The sequence below is a fragment of the Pan paniscus genome, chromosome 15 (assembly GCF_029289425.2).
Source record: "Pan paniscus chromosome 15, NHGRI_mPanPan1-v2.0_pri, whole genome shotgun sequence".
NCBI classification, from domain to species: Eukaryota; Metazoa; Chordata; class Mammalia; order Primates; family Hominidae; genus Pan; species Pan paniscus.
This window is the reverse complement of record NC_073264.2, coordinates 61,402,088-61,425,717: the sequence shown is the minus strand read 5'-3', so window position 1 is coordinate 61,425,717 and position 23,630 is coordinate 61,402,088. Positions and strand designations below refer to the sequence as shown.

Here is a 23,630-nt window from a genome sequence, read left to right as displayed (position 1 = left end):
AAATAACAATGCGTATAAAGATTCGTCCTTTGATCAGGCCTCAAAATTTTTAAAGACATGGCTACCCATAATATTTCTTTAAATGGTTCAAACTGTCCTTTTAGAATAAAGGCCAAATTTTTACCATCTATTATTTTTTGCCTTAAAAAAAAAACAGTCTTAAATCTGAACAAAAAGCAAGGATCTCAGATTTGGTTTGCCAAGTTCCTTTATTGTGTAATCTTTAACATCTAGTATATTTGTTCTACATGGTTCTAATGCTGGAAATCTGCTGTACAAAAATAAAGGGATTTGATGTTTACCTAAACTGCACAATTTCACAATCTAAAACTAATACACTTAACATACAGTCTCCACTAAGCCAATACAATTATTTGGATAGATAACTAGATACAACAGAAATAAACACTGATAATAAATTGAATCAATAATAGTTTCAGGTCTAAAAAACATTACCTTGAATTATCTATATTTGATGTATCTTACATCTCTTTTGTTAAAATATAAATTAGGATATTTTAACTGTGAAGAAAATTACAGGAAAACAAATTCTTGTAAAAAAAAATAATGTAAAGCTTTAAAAACAGTTAATATCTCCTGTTCCACGTGGGACAACGCATTTAAACTACCTGACCATTCATACTATACTAGCCTTGCTTCTGTCTGCTTTCAAAAAAGAAAAATAAATGAATTTTAAGAAATATTCCTTTAATTTCTGTTGACCTATACGTTTTACTTAGAATTGTAAAAAGACTGAACGCTTTTTCTAAAGAATATTTATGTATAGAAGATCCATGTTTCACATACATATACACAAACACATTCTGCTCCTTTCCACTCCCCTCCACCAAGTTTCAGGGATTCTATCAGTCATCTCCAAATCAGCAACTTTAAAGCTAAGGTAGTCAGTAGCAAAGATTTTGAAAATATATACACAAAAGTATAATTTTAAATTGGCTTAGAAGGACCACAAAATTAATAGTAGTATAAATTATGAGCTGAATCTTTTCACACCCCTAGAGAGTCAAGTATTTAGAAGGGAACAAATAAGAGAAAAGGAGAGCTGGAAGGCCTTTGTCCTTTTCTATGGTGTGGACAGAGAAGCCAAAAATGTTCCAAGCAAATAAAATGAGGTTTAGTAGGTCACAGCAATCTAGTGAAGGCATGTATTTAAAGAAAGAAGAGAGAGAGAAAAGAAAAAGGCATTCAGGTGCCTGCTTTGGAAGCTGAAGGCAGTATTTTTCACTGAGGACACACAACAACTTTTACAATACAAACAGTTACATTCTATGTTTTAAAATAGCAGCAATTTTAATGTAATATTTATTCTCTAGTTGCAGTCTCATCAAATCTGAGTAAAAAATACCATATTTAATTTATGACAATCTCCAATTGAATGGTACAAGTATAATAACACTTTAACATATCAAAAATATTGAGTATCAATGTAAACTCTGTCCAGGTGGCAACTCTTGCTTGATAATAAGAAATATAAAACTTATTATTGTAACAAAATAACGTAAAGTGAATATTTCATAATTCCATCTAAAACTTAAAGTGTACACACTAAAGAGAAAAGTAGCAATTCATTTCTAAAATTGGATCCCATTTCATAGTAAAAATATTAAAATACTTATTACTTCTTTAAACCAATAAGAAAACATGTCTGACCAAGTTAAAGTGCCAATACATTAAATATCAACTTATCCCTATACATATTATTCTTATGAATTTAAATTTTCCCACGAATCAATAGTTTGAACCAATGATTGTAGCATTCTAAATATTTTAAAATTGTACTATACCTATAAATAACTTATATTGAATGATTAATTTAAAATATAAAAATTCCAAGACCCTTGGTAACAGTAAGGAGACAAATTCGTTGAATAGTACGTCCAATGAATGCAATACTAAATAGTACAAACACATACTAGATGTATGACTATCAAGTGGCGGACAGCAATAAAAACAAAATAGTAGCTCTAGACAGTACTAAAGAACAAAACCAATCATGATTCTAGTATCAGACTGATTATGATTGGTATCAAACAGTAAAAAGGGGGAAAAAAATTAAAGTGAATAGTAATTTCAATAATGCAGGCACAGTGGGATGTAGGTGTGGTAGGTCAATGCTTGCATGCGATTAGAGGTCTTTAACGTGCAAATTAACGACATTAGGAGCCTAAAATGCATTTTAACTCTACTTTTTAAATTTTTTTCTTGTTTTTTTCTACCTCAGCTCACCAGCACTTTCATGTTTTAACACTCTTAAAGTCATGTCAAGTTTTTCCGCTTAGAGAAACTGCATAATATATACACTTTACTGCATATATGCAATAAACTGGAAGTCTCTGCAGAATTATGAGAAATATACTCCAGAAATGCTCAACTTATTTCTTAATCTTACTTGGCAGTTACTTTTCTGCCAGGTGGAGAAATATTATGTCTTTTATTGAGGTCTATCTTGTTTAGGTGAGACAGTTTATGGCTTAGGGAAGAAGCTCTGAAACAGTTTAAAGCAAATTTTTTAAAGCTGTGTATATAAAGTTGCTAATGATGAGGCTGTGATTTTCAAGTTATTGAAAAAAGGCCCTAGAGATTAAAACTAATATACACAGCTTTTCATAGAAAGATGGTATTCAAATTATCACCATCACAATCTCTTTGTAATTAAATAGACCACAAATCAGATTTTCCCGGCATAAAATTACTCATGCCAGTGAATTCATTAAGAATTTTAAAGCACACAAACATTTTAGCCTTTTAAAACAAAAGTATCCTGAACAGAATGTGGGATACTTTCCACACTAGTTGTTATTTCTAATATAACTGTGATAGGACAACTGCATACATCTTAACAGCTACTACAGAAATGTCCTTTTCCACTTTCATACACTAGACACTAGATGTCAAAGACACATAAAAATCTAAAAGCTAAAATGTTAAAGTTTGATTGTGTTGAAGATTTTTCTTTAATAAAGCTACTTATTTTTTGTTAAATGATCCACCTTCTACTCTGCATTCCAGGTACTTGTCCAACTCTGCCTCCTTCTTCACTGCTTCTGGCGATACTTTGGGTGCATTTGGAAAACAGATCAAAATCACACTCATGTTGTCTCGACTTCCCTGGGAAGAAAAAAATTTGAGAATATTTTAGTTTTCTTTTTGCTCTTCAAAGCCTTGAGAACCTTTACAGCTGTGCCAATTACAGTTATACTTGTTCTAGTGAAAATGTTACTTTCAGGGAGAAAAAAATACGTATGTGCACGCACGCATGCGTGCGCGTGTGTGTGTGCAATGACTCCCCCTCCCCCGAACAGTATAGAGAGAATACAGTATAACCAATACTCCAAAAGACAGGAGAGAAACATTACAGGTTAATCTCACTGTAATAATAATTTTTTATAATTCTATAAAACAATACTATTTCTAAACATTTACTGGTGACTTAATTTGAAGTGATACCTAATACAAATATACATGTGTACACACACTCCTTCCATACAACATGACAGAAAATTTTAGTGGCATTGTTTACAATAGGATTTGACCTGTAGTTATATGTACCTGATAAAATTACATTTAAAATAAATTATAAATTGTGGGGCTAATACATTTGCTTCATAAGTAGAAATATGAAATAAGTGGTAAAACTACCTAAGGTTTATAAACCAGCTTTTAACTTGTATTAATTTTAAAAACTGACAACTTTTAGGAACTACATTCATTTTTAAAGACATCTAAGTATTCAAATGCTATAATTAAATATTTGAGTATCAAATATATACCCTCAGAAGAATTTTAAAAAGTCAACATTTGTTTAAAAAAAAAATCAAAGAATAAGTTAATAAGCATTATTGACAAAACAGAACAGAGTGTGGCAGAAAGAACACTGAACCCAAGTCAAAGGCCTTGATTTTCTAGTCTTAATGCTGTTAGCAATGTATAAAACCCTGTACACGTCATTTATAATATCTGTAGGAAAGGGTGTAGCATGTATTATATGCTAAACTAGGCATTATATATATATATATATACACATATGCTCATTAATTCCTCAACAGTCTTATAAGATACTATTATCTCCATTTTAAAGCTGAGAGAGGTTGAACAATTTGTTCAGGAATGTAGAGTACAAAACTAATAGAGGTAAGCCTTGGTCTCAGGTCTGTCTGACTCTTAAGTTTGTAGAACCTTCTCTGGCTTCAGCTTCCTCATCTGTAAAATAAAGGGGCTGAGCTAGCTCACCTGTGTATATTATCCCATTTGATCCTCCTGACAACGCCATAAGACAAGATAATAATGTCTTATCCTTTTTATGATGAAAAAAACTGATTAGAGTTTAAATAGCTTACCTAAAACCATACACAGTCTCAGAGCAAGTTCTTCTGACTCCATGTACAAGGCTATTTCTATTACATCACGTCTAATGATCACTACATTCCTCTTTCAAGTGCTACAGACCATTAAACCTTAGTTTCAAAGGATTAGGATATCATAAATGTACTGAGATATCACATGGTCAAATATTAAAACTCTAAAATGCTTGTCATTTATAGACACTGAGGCCTAACCCTCCCCACCCTCTTTCTTTCAAAACATGCACTCTGATAAAATCTTTTTACCTTTGATAATCTTCCACATTATTACAAAGCTCAAGTAGTAAGACTAAACATTCAGCTTATAACTCTTGCAGAGATGGTAATTGGGTAATTTATTTCTACATAGTGGTCCTATGATATATTTTCATAATTGGTGAACAGTATCCTACAATTGTGCCAAAAACTGTTTTCAGAATTACAGATTCTAAGATGATTAAATACTATAGTAGTGATTAATATGGCATAAAATCATTTTATGTTTTTTAAAAAAAAGTCTAGCTACCTTATACAAACAGGTGTCGACTACTTCATTGCAAACTTTCTCAAGGTCATCAGTGACTTCAAGTCTGGATCTTACAAAATCACAGAGCTCTTCATTTCCCATAACATCCCAGATACCATCACATGCAAGGATAATGAACTGATCATCTTCTTCAGATCTTTCAATATCATGGACTTCAGGCTCTGGTGAGACAAGCTGCTCAGTAGGACCTTTTCCATGGACACATTTGTAATCAAAATCCCCAAGGGCCCTCGATACAGCCAGAGAGCCATTCACACGCTGAATCATTACAGAGCCACCTGCATTCTGAATTCGTTCTTTCTCCAGCGGATTACTTGGTTTGTGATCTTGTGTGAAGAAATGAACTTTCCTGTTCCTACAAAGTAAACCTCTTGAGTCTCCACAGTTAATGAAATAAGTATGTTGGGGAGAAATTAAGACACCTACAGCTGTTGACCCACTTCTATCTGCACCATGTTTCTTCTCTGACATAACTCTCATGTGTTCATCAATCTCCAGAAAACCTGTTCTGATTCCATTCTTTACATTTTCCACAGAAGGTGCTCCTGCAGACCCTTTAAAATCCTGGTTATTGGTGATGTGATCTAACAAATGCTCACAGCAGTATTTGGCAACCTGAGAACCAGCATGCCCATCATACACAGCAAAGAATGACCATGATTCAAGTCCACTTGGCAAACCGATCACAGCCGTATGTGCATCCTCCATTTCAACACGCCAGCCTTGCATGCTGCTTAGCCCATATCGCAACCCATTACCCTGCCCCTGGGCATTATGCTTTTCCATCTTTGGCTTGTCTAAAAATGCTCCCATTATGTCTTGATCCTCTAGGTCTGCAAAGGAAGAGAAACAGGAAAGTCAATAACTGTCTTATAAACAAAATATGTACCAAACAATCTTTTTAGTAAGTGAAAGAGATATGCGGGAATTCACAACTTGCGATAAGCAGACATTCATTGTGTTGCTGACTTGGAATCTGGAGATGAACAAGGAGGAACTGGGGGAAAGCCTGATGAAGCACAGATCACAACAGACAAAAAGGCAGAAAAAAACTAAAGCATTGGGATAAAGGGGAGAAGGCAGAAAGGAGACCTGGCAGTGGCCATCAACTTAAACGAACCAGGCTAAGTGTTTAATGATACAATGAACATGTGTGAGCTCAGGACTAAGTTGTATGTATATCAATTAAGAAAAGCCAAACGAATTCATGACATACCCAAAAAATCTACTAATTCAAATATCTTATCTTGGTTGAACATTCAGGAATTTTCAAGCTTGATTCCAAACTCCCTAGTTTTATTCCCACTGCATGAACTCTGAAAAACTAAAAAATAATCTACTCACAATGCTCCAAATTTGCATGCTCCTTCAAGCCTTTGCTCATGTCAGTTTCCTTAACTGGAAACTCTTGCCTCATCCTATTTATAGAAAAAAGTATACCTATCCTTTTAAGTCTAGCTTACATTCTACCTTTTCCATGAGGTTTTTCAGTTTTTGATAAAGTCAGTTAAGTTATTAAATTACTGTAAATGCTGTAAGCCTCAAATTTCAAGTTGCAAGCAATTATATATACACATAACAAAGTGTACTATATACATATATAACAAAATTACTACTAGTAACTATTAATCATATAGTAATAACATGTACCATTATTATTATACTCTATGACCATTAGGTATACAAAGAAGATCAAAGGGTCTAGTGACAGCCCTGCTGACAAGCCTGAAGGCTCAGCTAATCTAATCCTTTTCCAATACTCAAAAGTTAACACCCGCTGGTCTAGAATGGGCCCACACAAGGCAAAGGGACAGCTGGTTAGAATTTACCTTGGCCCTTACTTGAACAATAGCTTAGAAATGTAGACACCTGGGTTCAAGTAATCAAGTAAGTCACAACTGAACTAAAGGCAATCCAAAAGAAGGATAGCATGATGAACAGAGATTTAATGGAGGTGAAGAAGAGTTAGGTAGTAGGGAATAATGGTGGAGAAAAGTATCTAGGTAAATCACTACGCAGCTTTGAAACTAGGGTATTGATGATGCTAATGATACTCAGCTCAGAGAGGAAACTGGGAGAAAAAGGGCAAGAAGAAAATCCTCCTAGGAAGGAAAGAAAAACATTTGTTTTCCCCTTCATTTTCCTTATAGGTCCAAACTGATACATAGGCAGAAAAGACTGGCTGATTGGCGTGATAAAACCATCTGCCTACTCCTCTGCCTCCTAGTACAGTTCAACTAACGAAAGGTAAGTAATGAAAACTAGCTATCATCCATCCCTTATGGTGATATTTATCAGATTATTTTTCTGACATCAAGTTGATACACACTGCAAAGGTGAGTATTTTGATTGGATAAAGGATAATGTAATAATGACACCTTATTAGCAGGCAATGTTTAAGAAGTATTCTAAGTCCCTCTGGTAAGTGTTTTACAAGCATTACTTCATTTAATCTCTTCAACAACTCTCTAAGGTAGATAATAATATTATCTCCAATTTATAGATGAAGAACCTTAGCCAAGATTAAAGAACTTGGCCAAGATCACTCAACTAATAAGTTTAAAGGAATCAGGGCTCTGATTCAAGTCTGCGTGACTCTAAAGCATCATTAACCCCCAAGAAAATGGGTCTCTACCATGGCTGTGCAACAGAATTATCTGTGGACTTTTTGAAAAATAAATATTTCCAAATCAGAATTTCCAGGGTAGGGTTGGAACCTAGGTATCTATGATTTTTAAATTTTCATATGTGATTCTGAGGCACAGTAAGGTTGCAAACTGCTGGAAAAGATTAGATGGAATGCCTAAGGCAGAAGATGGGGGCACATTAAGGGCCAACAAGAAATAATCAACCAAAATTGCAGTAACCAAGACCACTATCCTAGGTTACAAGACCACTATCCTAGACTTGAAACAACAAGGTGAAGTTTTACAGAGGAAAGACTCCACTATCTTGAGAAAAGGAAAGAAAAAAAGAGACGTGAGTGAAACTCAAAAAATTAAACACATTTAAGAGACAAACCAACAGAAAAGAATAGTAATGACAAACTTCCTTCCTCTAAGAATTCACCAATAGCATGAAGTACTAAAGAAAATAAGTTATGAAATTAGACCAATGTGGGTTTAAATTATGGCTCTACTACTTAGTAATAGTGTGACTACTGAACCTTTCCGAATCTCTTTCTCCATCTGTTCCTGTATAAGCATATAAGAAGGCAGCCAGGTGTGGTGGCTCACGCCTGTAATCCCAGCACTTTAGGAGGCCGAGGTGGGCGGATCATGAGGTCAGGAGTTCTAGACCAGCCTGGCCAATATGGTGAAACCCCGTCTCTACTAAAAATACAAAAATTAGCCAGGCATGGTGGCGCATGCCCGTAATCCCGGCTACTTGGGAGGCTGAGGCAGAAGAATGGCTTGAACCTGGAGGCAGAGGTTGCACTGAGAGCCAAGCTGAGATCACATCACTGCACTCCAGCCTGGGTGACAGAGCGAGACTCCGTCTCAAAAAAAAAAGTATATAAGAAGGCACTAACCTTACAAGATTCTTATGACGATTAAATGAAATAATGTATACAGTGCACAAAGTATAGTGTCTAGCAAATTATAAATACTCAATATAATATAGATATTATTATATAATTATTACACCATTTTTTCTGCCACAGGAGGCAGTCAATCACAATAATATTTCCTCCTTGCCGCCAGCTCTGATTACCATTAAATTAAACTTCTATGTGATATATTTTAAAAGACACTTTAAACACTTCATTAGTAAATAGGGGAAGGCACATTTAAAACAAATGCCATTTCTCATCCATCTGGCAATATCAAGAGTTGGTCGGAATGTGGAGAAACAGGAACTCCCCTAGAGTGCAGATAGGAGTTTAAATTGGTTCAACCACTCTGAATTGCAACTGGCAACAGCTAGTTGAAGAAGTTGAAGATACACTTAAGCAACTACTCAGCAATTCCACTTCTAATTATAGATCTCAAAACAACGTTTTAAAAATAATGAACACAGGTGATAAATCAGTTTAATCAGTATGGGTTACACACAACCCAATCAGCTGGGTTGTGTGTAAACTGCATTTGAAAAAGATAAAATAGGCCCAGCACGGTGGCTCACGCCTGTAATCTCAGCACTTTGGGAGGCTGAGGTGGGTGGATTAATTGAGGTCAGGAGTTCAAGACCAGACTGGCCAACATGGTGAAACCCTGTCTCTACTAATACAAAAAATTAGCCGGGTGTGGTGGCTGGCGCCTGTAATCCCAACTACTCAGGAGGCTGAGGCAGGAGAATTGTTTGAACCTGGGAGGTGGAGGCTGCAGTGAGCCAAGATCATGCCATTGCACTCTAGCCCGGGCAGCAAGAGCGAAACAATGTCTCAAGAAAACAAAACAGAACAAAATAGAGTGCATCCCAGGTGATAAAAGTAAGTAAATACTGTTTCTTGAAGTTTTTGTCCCAAGTGTATATTTGTATTTACTAAGCTGAGGTGCACATAATTCTTACTGTGGTCACAACAAAAAGTTTGAAACATGCTGTCTTGAAGAAACTCTCCCATCCATCCATCCAAGGTGACATGTTCAATGATCTTTTTGGAGAACCATAATAGTCAATGTTGGAAATAACCTAACTGCTCATTAGAAGGTAGGATGGATAAATAACAGAATACAATTTATCAAAAACAGATCTAATTACATAAACAGATATTCCTAAAAAACAAAAGAAGACAATATGCTGAACAAGGCTGCAAAATAATTCTATACACATATTTGCTAAAAGTATAAAAACAAGGACAGGCAGAATACAGACAAACTTTAGAATAGTGGCTGTAAACTCCATGAGAGCAGGGACTTTTTGTTTTATTCACTGGTGTCTTCCCAGCACTTGGAGCACAGCCTAACACACAGAAGTAGTTCAATCTTTGTCGAATGACTAGTTTCTCTCTGGGAAGACAAAGAAAAGAGGATGGCTTCAGGAAGGGGTCTAACAATGGGATACAACTGTATCTGCAGGTGGTGTTTCCTGGACTTTGAAGCAGAAAGAGGGAATTTAGGAACATAATCTCTGCTTTAGTTTTTGTAAATTATCTCGGCTTTTAGCTTTCCTTTGGTTCATCTAAGGTAAGCTGAATTCCTTCAAAAGTTACCTGTACCAAGAAGTCGAAAAAAAAAAAGAAACTGGGAGCCAAAGAAAAGCAAACCATGAAATCTTTTAAAAGCACATAGGATTATCTTAAAACTTAACTAAGATTCACTTCTATCTTAGACAGATTAGGAGCCTGGCTTTCCTCCTTATTCTTTCCTATAGCCTACATTTTTATCTCTGAACAATTACATGAGATAACAGGTAGTCACAGGCTTAATAATAACATCTAACATTTATGGAGAGATTACTACTAGCCAAGCACTGTTCTAAAGTTTTGTATATGTATTAACTTCTTTAATCTTCACACCAATCCTAAAAGATAGGTACCCTGTTTTACTCATGAAGAAACTAAGCCACAGTGAGGTTAAGTCATCTGCTGAAGGTCAATAGCAAATTGCCTTATCTCTGTGTCTCAATTCCCTTAACTAGGATGAGGGAGCAAGGCTGAGGAGGGAGGTATTATGCTTAAGACACTTCACACCTACTAATAAAGCATTCCTCAACTTCCTCATCTGTACAGTGGGCATATTAATACTTTCCTCTGAATGCTGCTGCAAGGTTTAAATGAGGCAATGCCTTGCAAGGCACCCATACAGAGCCTGGCAAAAATGAGGCAGTCAGCAAACAGGCACTGTTTAATTACTAATTCCTACATAAACAGCCACGTCTAGATTCCAGCCTCAACTAGCAGGGACCTCACTCTCACTTTTATAAAGAAGTACAGTAGTTATTTTCCAGATACACACATGAAACTACCAAATAATTCTTTGAAGATAGAATATACTTTCTAAAAACAAACCCCAGACTTTAAAAAATATATTTAGTATATTAATATAGTATATAAATTAGTATATAAAAATGTAACAAAGCAAGTAACTATCTGACAAAATTTTAGGTTCAGCTCCACAGCAACTGTAAAAATATAGTCAAGGGTAAATTAATAGTTTTGTGGCTGGACTTTTACATACTGAAAACAGGCAATATAAAAATCTTACCTCCTTGGGTTCTGAGCAATTTGTAGAGTCCTGGTGAAGCAGCCAGCTATAAGCTACATGGATACAAGAGCTGATTATATAAATATAATACCAAAAAGTACTTACTTGCAAATACTATGTTTACACAGTCATCTTCCATAAGTGGACTAATAAAAGAGTATTTTATTTAGTCCAATAATTAAATTGGCGTATATCCATAAATAGTAAATCCCAAGGGGATTCAATTTGTCCATGAAAGTTTTTAGTTAGTTTCTGAGAGAAATTTTAGTTCTCACCTAGTCATAAATCTATTCTTCAGTACAAGCTGAGTCTCATCACAGCACTAGTATTATCAGTTGATCTGAACTTTTCAAAACAAAGTACTGACAAAAAACAAGACTGAATTAATATTTGATATAATCAGAAAATTTCATGAACATTTTGTACCTTTTAAAAACCAAACTAATCCCTAAATTGAAAAATTCTAAGGCTGGGCCAAGAAGTCATTAATTAATGTTCAGTCTTGCCTTTTATTAAGCAAAGGTGAACTCATAGTAGAGTCTTGAACCCGGTCATTTGGTTTAATCCACTCAGAATTATAGTGAATAATTTTTAAAATGCTCTATATATTTTATTGTTAAAATCCCTAAGCAACATGTTAGCCCCAAAGTAACAAGAGTTATTCAACTGACAATTTGAGCAGAAACCTTAAAAAGTTGAGTAATAAAACCCTACATTATATTTTTCTATTTACCTAGGGACACTTAACCTATAGGGAACGCCCCCCAGGCTCTATAAACAAAGGACACAGATACATACAATGTGGAGAAAATTATATTCTCTTAGCAAATACCAGAGTTATTCTTACTCATATAACAAAAGAACACTGCTAAACAGGCATTCCAAGAAGGGTGGATACTGGTAACTAGAGGACCTTTGATGACCACTGAGATAATAGGTTTGGTTTTAAACATTTGGGAGAAAAATCTAGAGTAGACTTGCATTAGAGATAAAAAATCTAAAGGCTGAAGGGAAATCCAAAGAGAAAAAAATATATAGTGAGAGACTACAAGCTCCTCGGGGAAGGTGGGGAAAAGGAACATTAACAAACAGCACAGGTCACAGTGGATAATACGGCAATATTCAAATTACTTGCAGTGGGATGTAGAGCGTAAACTCTCTACTGCTACCAAATCTTTATATTCTACATTGCTCACTAATGCTTACATATGTATGGGCTTTGTCCTCAAAGATAAGGACAAATGGTCAGCTGACTTCTGGAATGCATATTTATGGAACAATAGAGTATTAAGCAATATACTGCATACCTGGGGTTCAAAGAAGAAATGCTAACCCTTGCAACTACATCTCTATAAAGGATAATTTAGGCTACACAAACTACACTTAATTTCCCAAGCTATGTGAAATAGTAATAAATTCTAGTTTGTAATCCAAGGCAGCCATCTCAAAGTTATCTATAGTAATGAGAAATAAGCACATTAACAAAACTGTAGCAAATCTGTAAAAAAAAAAAAAAGGCTAATCTTTGGAAATTTTTCTCCCATTTGGAGCTGAAATTTCCCACTGATTGTTGCTTTAAAAATGATTAGAGCCACACATGGTGGCACATGCCTGTAGTCCCAGTGCTTTGGGAGACTGAGGTGGGAGGACCACTTGAGGGCAGTTCAAGACCAGCCTGGGCAAAATAGCGTGACCCTGTAAAAATGATTAGCGGGGCATAGTGGTGCATGCCTGTAGTCCTAGCTACTCAGGAGTCTGAGGAAGGAGGACTGCTTGGGCCCATGAATTTGAAGCTGCAGTGACCTATAATGGTGCCACTGCACTCCAGCCTGGGCAATAGAGTAAGACTCTGTCTCTAAAAAAATAAAAATAATAAAACATTACTCATTTATAGTTACAAATTTGATTTTGATAACTTGCATAATGAATCAGAGCCAAAATGCAGAAATGATTTGTGTAAACCTATTTTACAAATGAGAAGGTGCAGAGAAACAGAATAATTTGCCCAAGGTTACAAAGCTGGTTCATCAGTAAGGCTAAGAATAAGACTTAGGTTTCTGGACTTACACTCCAATTCTCCTACATGTGCTATCCTGTATCCTTGCAAATGAGGTAATGAAAATCTAAATGTGTAGGCTTTTTAAAGACAACATACAAGATAAGGAAGACTGTCACAGAACAAAACTAAAACTTCCCTCAGTGCCATATCTTCTTCTGCCTACAAGTCTATATATTTTCTTTTCTAAATCTCTAAAACTGCCAAAGATAAATGACCTTAAAAAAAAAAAAGGAAGAAGAGAAAAGAAAGAAATCTAAAATTTTTCTTTTTTGTCTGGGACAAAGAAAACAACAGTGAACTAATTGTAATTTCTAGCAAAGCCAATTTCAGATACTTAGGCTAAATAAAGTGTAAAAATGAACAGAGAAAAATAAGATGACTTTTTTTTTTAATTCAGAAGTTAAAAAGAGGGAGACTCAGTATTCATTAGCTCAAAATTAGAAACTAACCAAGATATGAAATGACATTGAATGAATAAAACAATTGCAGACTGTCAATTAAAAAATAGGTACTCTGAAAATAGTTTCATGGAAATGAAAAGCAATTTACTGAACTGAAAATTGCAATAGAGACAATGAATGGCAAATTGGATACTACAGAAAAAAAAAGATCAATAAATGAGTGAATCATTTCAATGAATTCTTTCATAACCCTCTCCTCCTACTTTTCTGCTGTAATAGGACTCTGTCCTCTCACTGATAATAAATCCTCTACTAGACTAGCTTTGGTGCCCATGTTTCAAAGGAGTCTTAAATGACAGTTTTTTCAGGAATCTTACACTATTTTCCTTTTTCTCCTTTTTATCAACATTTCTCAGTTGGAGTGTGACTTTTAAAGCCACAAGTGTCACCCATGTTACCCATTAAAAATAACTTTTCATGTGACTTATTCCCCTCGAGCTACCCATATGCCTCTCTTCTCTTTACAGTTAAACTTCTTTAAAAAAATGTTGATGCTCCAAAAGGCTGTCTGGCCATTTTACTAAATCAAGTTCCTCCAAGTCACTTAATCTAAGGGACATTTTTAGCCCTCCTCTAATTGACTGCTCACAGAAGCATTCAACTATAACACTCCCTCCAGAAACACTCTTCCCATTGGCTTTTCAAGATGCTACACACACACTCCCAGCTTTCTTCCTACCCCTAAGCTTTTCCGTCGTCTCCTTTGCAGGCTCATTTTCATCTCCCAAGCCATTAAACATTGGCATTCCTCAAGGGTTACATGTAGGCCCTTTTCCCATTCTATGCTGCCTCCCTGAGCACTCTCACATATCTGCAGCTTTTACCAGTGAATGGCACCATCACCCACCAAGGTGAATACAAACCAAGAACATTCACTGGGTGCGGTGTTGCATACTTGTAGTCCCAACTGCTTGGAGGCTGGGGCGGTAAGATTGCTTGAATCCAGGAGTTCAAGACCAGCCTAGGCAATATAGCAAGACCCCAACTCAGAAAAAGAAACAGAAACTAAGGATATCTTTGATACCTCTCTCTACCTCATCTCCCATCAGTCCATCATCAAATCCCATGGGTTATATGCTTCCTAAGCATTCTCAAATCTGTCCACTTTTTTCTACCAATGCCCTGGTCTCAAGCTACCATCATTCTCACTGCAGAATACTAGCTTCTTTAGTCTCTTCACGTGGATCCTGGCATCCCTCTAATTCATTCTCCAAACTGCAGCCTAAGTAAATCTTTCAAAATACAAATTTCACCATATCACTTCTGTACTAAAAGTTTCTCAATGGCTTTCCACTGCTGGGGGTAGGAGGTGGATAAATAACTGCTTAATATGGCTCACATGAAGGCCCTGGGTAGTCAAGCCCCTACGTACCTTCTCTAGCCTCATCTCACTTCATACTGTCCCTTCTCCTACATTCTCTACTCCAACCACAAGGGCTTTCTTACAGTACCTAGTACTCTCATACTTCCTTCCTCCAAATATATAAACAAATGCTACTTTCCCTACCTTAACAGCTGTTCTCTCATGTCTTAGATAATTCCTACTCATTCCTGAGATCTCAGCTCAAGCATCAATTCTTCAAAGGAGCCTCCTTTGAGTTCCCTAGGTCAACTCCCCTAGCACAGAGTATACAGTAGATCATTAATAAATATTTGCTGAATAAACTCAAAATCAGATGCAAATAACTCATTAACAAGGAGAGTGCACCCAAAAAGTAAATATGCATATAAAAAACAAGACTTTCTGAAGGAGAAACAGAGAAGCTATCATCAAAGAAATGAGAAGAAAGTGTTCCTCAGTTGAAGCCTTTTCAAAATTAACAAGCTCACTGAATTAATTGCTAAAAACCCACTCCTAGTTGTTCACAACTATAGAAATGCAAGGAAAAGAAAAAAAAATACTATAATGCAAGGTTCTAGACAAAAACATGAGCAATCATAAAAGGAAAGAGTATCAAATTGATATTAGCCATCTCAACTGCAAAACTGAATCCAAAAGATATTAGAGAATAAACCAAGTTCTAAGAGTAAAGGTTCATGAAACTAGAATAACGTATCACCAAACTGATAATGGGTATGGATATAAAGAGCATCTGAGTGTACACTTAGGGTCTTCTGTGTCTTTTTTTTTTTTTTTTTTTTTTTTTGAGACAGAGTCTCACTCTGTCGCCCAGGCTGGGATGTGGCGGCATGATCTTGGCTCCTGGATTCAAGTGATTCTGTGCCTCAGCCTCCCAAGTTACCTGGGATTACAGGCATGTGCCACCACGCCCAGTTAATTTTTTGTTATTTTTAGTAGAGATGGGGATTCATCATGTTGGCTACACTGGTCTCAAACTCCTGACCTCAAGTGATTCCCCTGCCTTGGCCTCTCAAAGTGCTGAAATTACAGGCATGAGCCACCACACCAGCCTCCTGTGTGTCTTAAAATGTCTTCCACCCTCATCCCCCCAACACTCCCCCTAGTGTACACACATTCCTGGATACAAAGTATACACTCATACCATCTTTATAAAAAACTTGTGAGAAAAAATTCCAGCCAAGCAAGTATCTACTCATTATATTTCAAAACCAAGTTCATCTCTATATGATTTTTCATTAGTTTAACTCTAATAACATGATTTAAAAAAAGAAGTAACCTGAATCCGTAAAAATAACACATCTAGAAAAACAAAATCAGGAATATAGAGTAAAAAGAACTTAGACTTGCCCAATTATCCAACAATAGGGAGACACTTCGTGTCACATGACACATCAACATCAAAGCACATATGAAACATCAAAAAAAAAAATGGAAATACCTGTCACCACAAGATTAAAGTTAAAAGTTATAGGTCTATCCAATATGCGATGCTGGACAAGTCCTTTGGCTTAATGTCTAACTTTCCTCATCAATAAATAAGCAACCTTGATTATTTGTCAATTACCTTGTTCTGAGAAATGTATAAAACGTTACATGAGAAGACTAAAGTTCTAGGAATACCTAGGTAAATATCATTAGTAAAGTAATATTTTAAAATCATGTGGATGGAATTCCCATTAAAAAAAAGACCTCTTATTCTCAATATCAAGATTATAAGAGACACACAAAATTATTTTACTATAGCAAGACCAGCTTGTAAGAAATGAAAAGAAAAAAGCAGCTACAAACTAGGATTACAAACTAATAACCTGATAACCTGAATTTGACCTTCACGTATTTCCTCTCCCTAGAACAACATGCATTCTCGAGTCCCTAGCAATCCTTACTGACCACATCCAATTCAATTCATATACTTTTCCACCATGGCATCAGAGTTTGCATCATTCGGTAAAGAGGACAGTATCTGTGATTCTAACAAACAGCACAATCTATGAGGCTTTACTCTAATCCAATTTTTGACTAATATGTCTGCCTCACTCTAAAGTAGCAAAACAAAATGATACCTAGTAGGCTGAATAATGACTCCCAAAGATACCAGTCCTAATCCTATAAATGTTACCTTATTTGGAAAAAAAGGTCTTTGCAGATGTGATTAAGAATCTTGAGGTGGAGAGAGGATCCTGGATTATCCAGAGACCTCTAAGTGAACTCACATGTCCTTAGAATAGAGAGTCAGGGGAAGATCTGACACACACAGAGAAGGTGATGTGAAGACAAAGCAGACACAGATTTGAAGATGCTGGTCTTAAAGATTGGAGTGATGTGGCTACCAGGCAAGTGATGAGGCTGACAGCCACTGGAAGGTGAAAAAAAGCAAGAAACAGATTCCTCCTTAAAGCCTCGGGAGTGAGCACATTCTTGGTGACACCGTGATTTTGTCCCCGTGAAAATGATATTGAACTTGTGGCCTCCAGAACTGTGAGAATAAATCTGTATTGTTTTAAGCCACCAAGTTCGTGATAATTTGTTATAGCAGCCATGGAAATTAGCAGAATGCCCAATAGTCAAGTTCTTCTGTTGGGAAAGAAAATCTGCCAAACTTGTAAAGATGAAAATGTGCAGTAATTTCAACAAGCATCAAGAGACAAATCAAGAAAGACAAAGTTTCTTACCTGTAACAGGTTAATAGGACAAAATCCCTATCATTTCTCTCAAAAATAATGAAATGTGATAACTAAAATAATCAGTAATTTCAACAAGCATCAAGAGAAAAATCAAGAAAGACAAAGTTTCTTACCTGTAACAGGTTAACAGGACAAAATCCCTATCATTTTTCTCAAAAATAATGAAATATGATAACTAAAATAATTTAATATAATTCAGCCTGTTAAATTCCAAGGGGGAAAGAGGTAATGGTATCCTAGTATAATGACAGAACAGGCAAGGAGTATCTAGTTATTTTTGGGCAAACAACAGAGAAAACTGCCACCCTTTAAGTAAAAAAGCAGAAACAAAATTTATGGAACCCATACAAAAATTCTGAAATAAAAAAGTAACTAAAAAAGTACTCAAGAACATGATGTCACAGTCTAAAAGATTTACCTTAGAAAACTAGGTGACAACTTACATATAAGAAAATTTTAAAAAACCTAATTTGTGAAATAGGGATGAAAAGAAACCAGAATATAGAAAGTATCAACAGAGCTTTTAAAAAAAGGTATTTCAGAGAAAAAATATCATTGCAATATTTTAAATGTCATGAAAAGCAATAATGAGGAATGAAGACACTACAGCAAACAATCTGCAAGGGGTAAAAATGAACAGGACAAAAATCATCCAGTATGCAAGTAAGCATAAAGAAACAAAAACAAGTAGACTTGAGAAAAGATACAAACAATGCAGATCCAACAGCTTAATTAGCACATTGTAAATAAGAAAACCAAATAATGGAAGAAAAATTAAATTTCAAAGGCAGAAGAAATAAATCATAAACTAAAGACTGAACTTGGTGATTGAATGGCGTTTATCAAGTACTAGATACATTTAGTAGAAACTGACCAATACCGAAGCATAATTTGAAGATTACAAATTTTAAGAATACAATTCAGACAAAATAAACATGCCATCGGCTGGGCACGATGGCTCACGCCTATAATCCCAGCACTTTGGGAGGCCAAGGCAGGAGGATCACCTGAGGTCAGGAGTTTGAGATCAGCCTGGCCAACATGACAAAACCCCATGTCTACTAAAAATATAAAAATTAGCTGGGCATAATAACGCACGCCTGTAATCCCAGCTACTCGGGAGGTTGAGGTAGGAGAATCGCTTGAACCCAGGAGGTGGAGGCTGCAGTGAGCCTAGATCGCACCATTGCACTCCAGCCTGGGTGACAGAGCAAGACTGTCTCAAATAAAAAAAAATAAAATAAACATGCCAAAAAAGAAAAAGAAAAAAGAAATCAGGTTGGCCCCAGACTTCTTTGCAACATCAGATGATAGGCAACGAAGTAATGCCTATAAACGTTGAGGATAAAGAGGTTTTATTCCAAGAATACTATGACCAGCAAGGTTGTCATTTATACGTAAAGGCAATAGGAAGACATGATCAAATATGCCAGCACTAAAGTAGTGTTATCCATGTTTCATTTCTGAAAAATAAACTATTTAAAGATAGATTCATGCAATCAAGAGACTAATCAAAACCAAGAAACTCAAAAATAAAGATGTCAGTATAAAAGTACTTTGTTGTGGTCGAAATACACTAGGCAAAAAAGATACCAAGAATTGCAATTTCAATTTCAGACAAAGTAAATCACAAGGAATAAAGCAATAAACAGAATAAGAGCCATGTTTTAAATTGGTAAAAGATGTGGTCCAAAATTTCAAGACTATATATTCTGTTCAAACACACTTAAAACATTAATTGAAAAATCAAATAATTATTGGATTATATGTTGGAAAGAAAAGCTTATAGATTTCTAACACACTCCCCCATCCTACCCCACAGACCAAAAAAAAAAAAAAAAAAGAAAATGAAATAATGAAATGACACATCTGAATTATACATTAATAGTAGATATTGATAATGTGTAAAGAAAGAAGAAAACCTCAAACATGTGGAAATTGCTTAAAAAGCTCCTACACCAGTTTTTTGCATTGAGTTTATATATTTCTACAATTATAGAATATTTAGAAACAATAATGAGAAAAATCTCCTATCAAATTCTGAGATGTGACCAAACCTTATTAAGAAACCTCACCTTTAAGCCAGCAATAGTGTGTTGAAAATAGAAAAAAAAAAATTCACACTTAGTTAAAAAAATCAGTATACTAAAGAAAATCAGTATACTAAATATTCAACCTAAAAAGAAAAATGAACCACACACACATACAAAATAAAATAAAAGCTGAAGGAATATATTACGTAAAATTACAGTACATGTTATATGTGAAAAAAATAAAATAGGTAAGCCACTAAATAGTCTAACTAAAAAAATTATTTAAAATTAGAAGCCAAACAGGCTATACTCACCTCACAAATAGAATTTTACTGTTGTAAAATAAATCACTCTGTACAATTCTCTGTTAATAAATTTGAAAATATGGAGGAAAGTAACAGTTCTCGGAAAACAAATTTTTTTTTTCAATTAGTGCTAGAGTGAAGACCAGAAACCTGGAACAATATGAGAAAGTTATTAAAGAACTATCCCTCAAAAAACTCCAGAGCTCATGAAAAACAAAATGCAGAAGGACTAAAGAACCACTCCAGGTTAAAGGAGACCAAGGAGGTCACAACAAACTGTAATATGTGATTATGGACTGGCTTGGATGAAGGCAAAGGGTGAAGGAATGGGGAGGGGAAGATTGTTATAAAGGACATTACTGGGACAACTGATAAAATCTGACTATGGGTTGTATATTAGATAATAGTATTGTATGAATGTTAAATTTCCTAAATTTGATAATTGAACTATGGTTATGTAAGAGAAAGTGATAGTCCTTGTTCTTAGGGGACACACATTTAAATATTTAAGAGTAAAGGTTCATGATGTCCATACTGAGTCTTAAATGATTCAGCAAAACTAAAAAATAACAAAATGTGTGTGTGCATGCCAAGAGAATATGAATACACATATGCACATACACAGGGAAAAAAGTCTGTAAAACTAATGTGGAAAAATGTTAACAATTGGCCATTTAAATAAATATGGAAGTTCACTGTATTATTTTTGCAAATTTTAGATTTGGATTGTTCTCAAAATAAGCTATTAAAAATAAAAGTGCATCAGGCAAGACTATTTCAAAACAAGATCCTTCAAGCCCTAAGGAAACATGTAACTCTCAAATTACCTAAATTATCTATAGATTACAGGAAAAAAATTTCCAATTCTTTTTACAAACCTATCATAATCCTTCTATAAAATTTGACAAAGACAGCACTAAAAAAATAAAACTATAGTCCAAACATACTTATTAATACAGATGCCAAAAAATCAGTAAAATATATATTACAAATCACCAAATAGGGATCATTTTAGGAACGTAACAATGAGCCAACATTAGGCAGCTGACTAATATAAGTCATCTTTTTAAAAGTTAAAAACAATCCATATGATCATCTCATCATATTCTAAAAGGGATTTGATAAAATTTATTCCTTAATATAATACTTACTTCAAGCCAAAGAGGAAATCTCAGTACTAGAACAATTCCCAGGAAAGAAAAAAGAACAAGGACACCAACTCTTATCCCTGTAACTCAGCAATGTGTAGAAATAACGGTTATTGAGATAAGCCAAGGCTAACAAAAAGAGGCATAAAATTATAAGGAGATCAATTATTTGTAGTTAATGACATGATGGCAAACTCAAAACCTGAAATGATAGGGAAAAAAATACTCAATAAGATTATTTGACTATAGAAAACCATATATGAAAATGATTAACAGTAATCACTTAGAAAGTTAAGACAGAAATAAAAGTATATCTAAATACATAACAAGAAATAGAACCTTTTTAAGAAGAGGGCTTCAGAATAACACACACTTCTTTTTCTTGGATAGGAAGATTCAAAATTGTGAAGATGGTTATCCTCCCTTTATTTAATCTATAAATTCAATATAATCACAACTGGAACTTTTTTTTCCCAGACCTTGATTAAATCATTTCAAAATATATATGAATAAATGTGAATAGCCAAAACATTCTTAAAATCATGAGAATCTGCAATACCTGATATTTAAACTTGATTCCAAATTATAGTATTTAAGAGGCAATACTAATGCAGGAATAAATTTATCAGTGGAATAGAACTGAGAATCCAGAAAGAGCTCTCTGGGAACAGAGAGATTCAATAATGGGTGTCTGAAAGCTGATCTTTTCCACTTCTGCCCTCCAGTGGTGGGTAGCTGAATCCCTTCAACATCACACCTTAAAATAAATACCAAGAGATTAAAGATTGAAGTCTGAAGTATTAATAATAAAACGATACCAGCAGATGTATGCAAATATTTCTGTAATCTTATGGTAGGAAAGGACTTTCTAAGGATGACAAGAAAAGACTGATTCCAAAGGAATAAGAAAAAGTGACTCCAGAGAAAAGAGACTCCTACACTATAAAATAAAGCTCATTAACCTGAAAAGCAAACGTCTTTTAAGCATCTGCAATATATACACAAAAGTTAACATTACTACAATATACAAACAGCTATTTTAAAAGACAATACAAATGAACACCTTAAAGGAAAATAAATGGGCAATGAATGTGAACAGGCAATTAAATAAATAAAAGAATATAAATGGGTAATAAATATATGGAGCAATGACCAATCCTTCTAGCTATTAAACACAAATTTGTTTTTTATACATTACCTTCTCAAAGATTAAAAAATTATTACACCCAATATTGGCAAAGGAATAAAAAAATATACCTCTCATAAGTAGGAGAGTCAACTACTATCTTTCTGAAGGGTATGTAGGATATACATTGATTTTAAACATTGACTTCTGCTATGATTTGAAAGTCACCTCCAAAACTCATGTTGAAATTGAATTGTCATTGTGACAGTAATAACCAGTGAGTCCATAAAAAGTAACTGGGTGATGAAGGCTCTGCCCTCATGAATTGAGTAATGCTCTTATCTTAGGAGTGAGTTCCTGGTAAAATCGAGTCTGGCCCCGTCTTGCCCTTGTTTGCGCTTGTGCTCTCTTGCATTCCTGCCTTCCATCTGGCAAGAAGGCCCTCACCAGATGCAGCCCCTCAATCTTAGACTTACCAGCCTCAGAACCAAGAGCTATACAAACTTCTATTATTAATAAATTACCCAGTCTGTGATATTCTGTGATAGCAACACAAAATGGACTAACTTCCAACCAAATGGATTTGTATATTCACTTTTGAAATGTATCTGTTCCAAACATTTTAATGTATGTTAAATATTTATTAACTATACAAACAAAATATTAAAAAAGACCAAGCCACTGAACTCTTTAAATACAAAGCAGTTTTTGAAGCTAAAACTGTGAGCCTTCTGGGCTCAAGTAACAGAGATGGCCAAAAGTCCACATCCTGTAGGGATAGTAACAGGGACTAAAAAGGTACCCATGCATGGCTGGGATAGAACTCAGGCTCACTGCTTGAAACCAATACCTAGGGTGGAGAGGCTCTTCCAACCTATGAAAGGAGCCAGAAAAAGCTACTACTAACCATTGCATGGGGCTATGGTTTAGATGAAATTATGTGTCCAGTGAGAAGAAATATAGATCTTAGTTTGTGTCTTATTCTTGGAAAGAGAAGCCTGATCCTGATGTTACCAAGAATCAAGGGAATCAAGCCTCCAATATAAAGATGTGGTTTTAGACAGAGATGTAGGTGCATGTAAAAACACTGGATAAGAAGAGTGAAAAAGAAAACAAAACAAAAACTTCCAGTCAATAGGAGACTGCAAAAGCAAACTCAAAACACACAAAGAAAACTAAACTAAGATGGACAGCCAATAAAATCAACAACTGTAATTCATTCTAGAAGAAAAAATGACAATCTGAAAATAATTTCAAATGTTAAAAGGAAGCCACAATAGTCATTAAGGGAAGAAAAATTAAAAATAGGCAGAAATCAAACCACAATAGGTGGCTCTTAGAGAGACAGCCTGAATATTTAAAAAAAATTCACTGGAACTGAGGCCACATAAACTCTA

General features: G+C 35.0%; 1 protein-coding gene across 4 annotated transcripts in view; it reads right to left on the bottom strand.

Moving 5' to 3' along the window:
- Positions 1–23,630, bottom strand: part of PPM1A (protein phosphatase, Mg2+/Mn2+ dependent 1A) — a 52,850-nt gene that overhangs the window by 10,337 nt on the left and 18,883 nt on the right. For 3 of the 4 annotated variants that reach the window (XM_003831639.6, XM_034937642.3, XM_034937643.3), the window contains exons 2-3: positions 4,888–5,741; positions 3,012–3,129 (exon numbers count right to left, since the gene is read on the bottom strand). In XM_003831639.6, the coding sequence (XP_003831687.1) occupies positions 3,012–3,129; positions 4,888–5,741 (972 nt within the window). Of the gene's footprint in view, positions 1–3,011; positions 3,130–4,887; positions 5,742–11,054; positions 11,108–23,630 lie in introns of all 4 variants that reach the window. The other variant, XM_034937644.3, reaches the window with a different exon arrangement.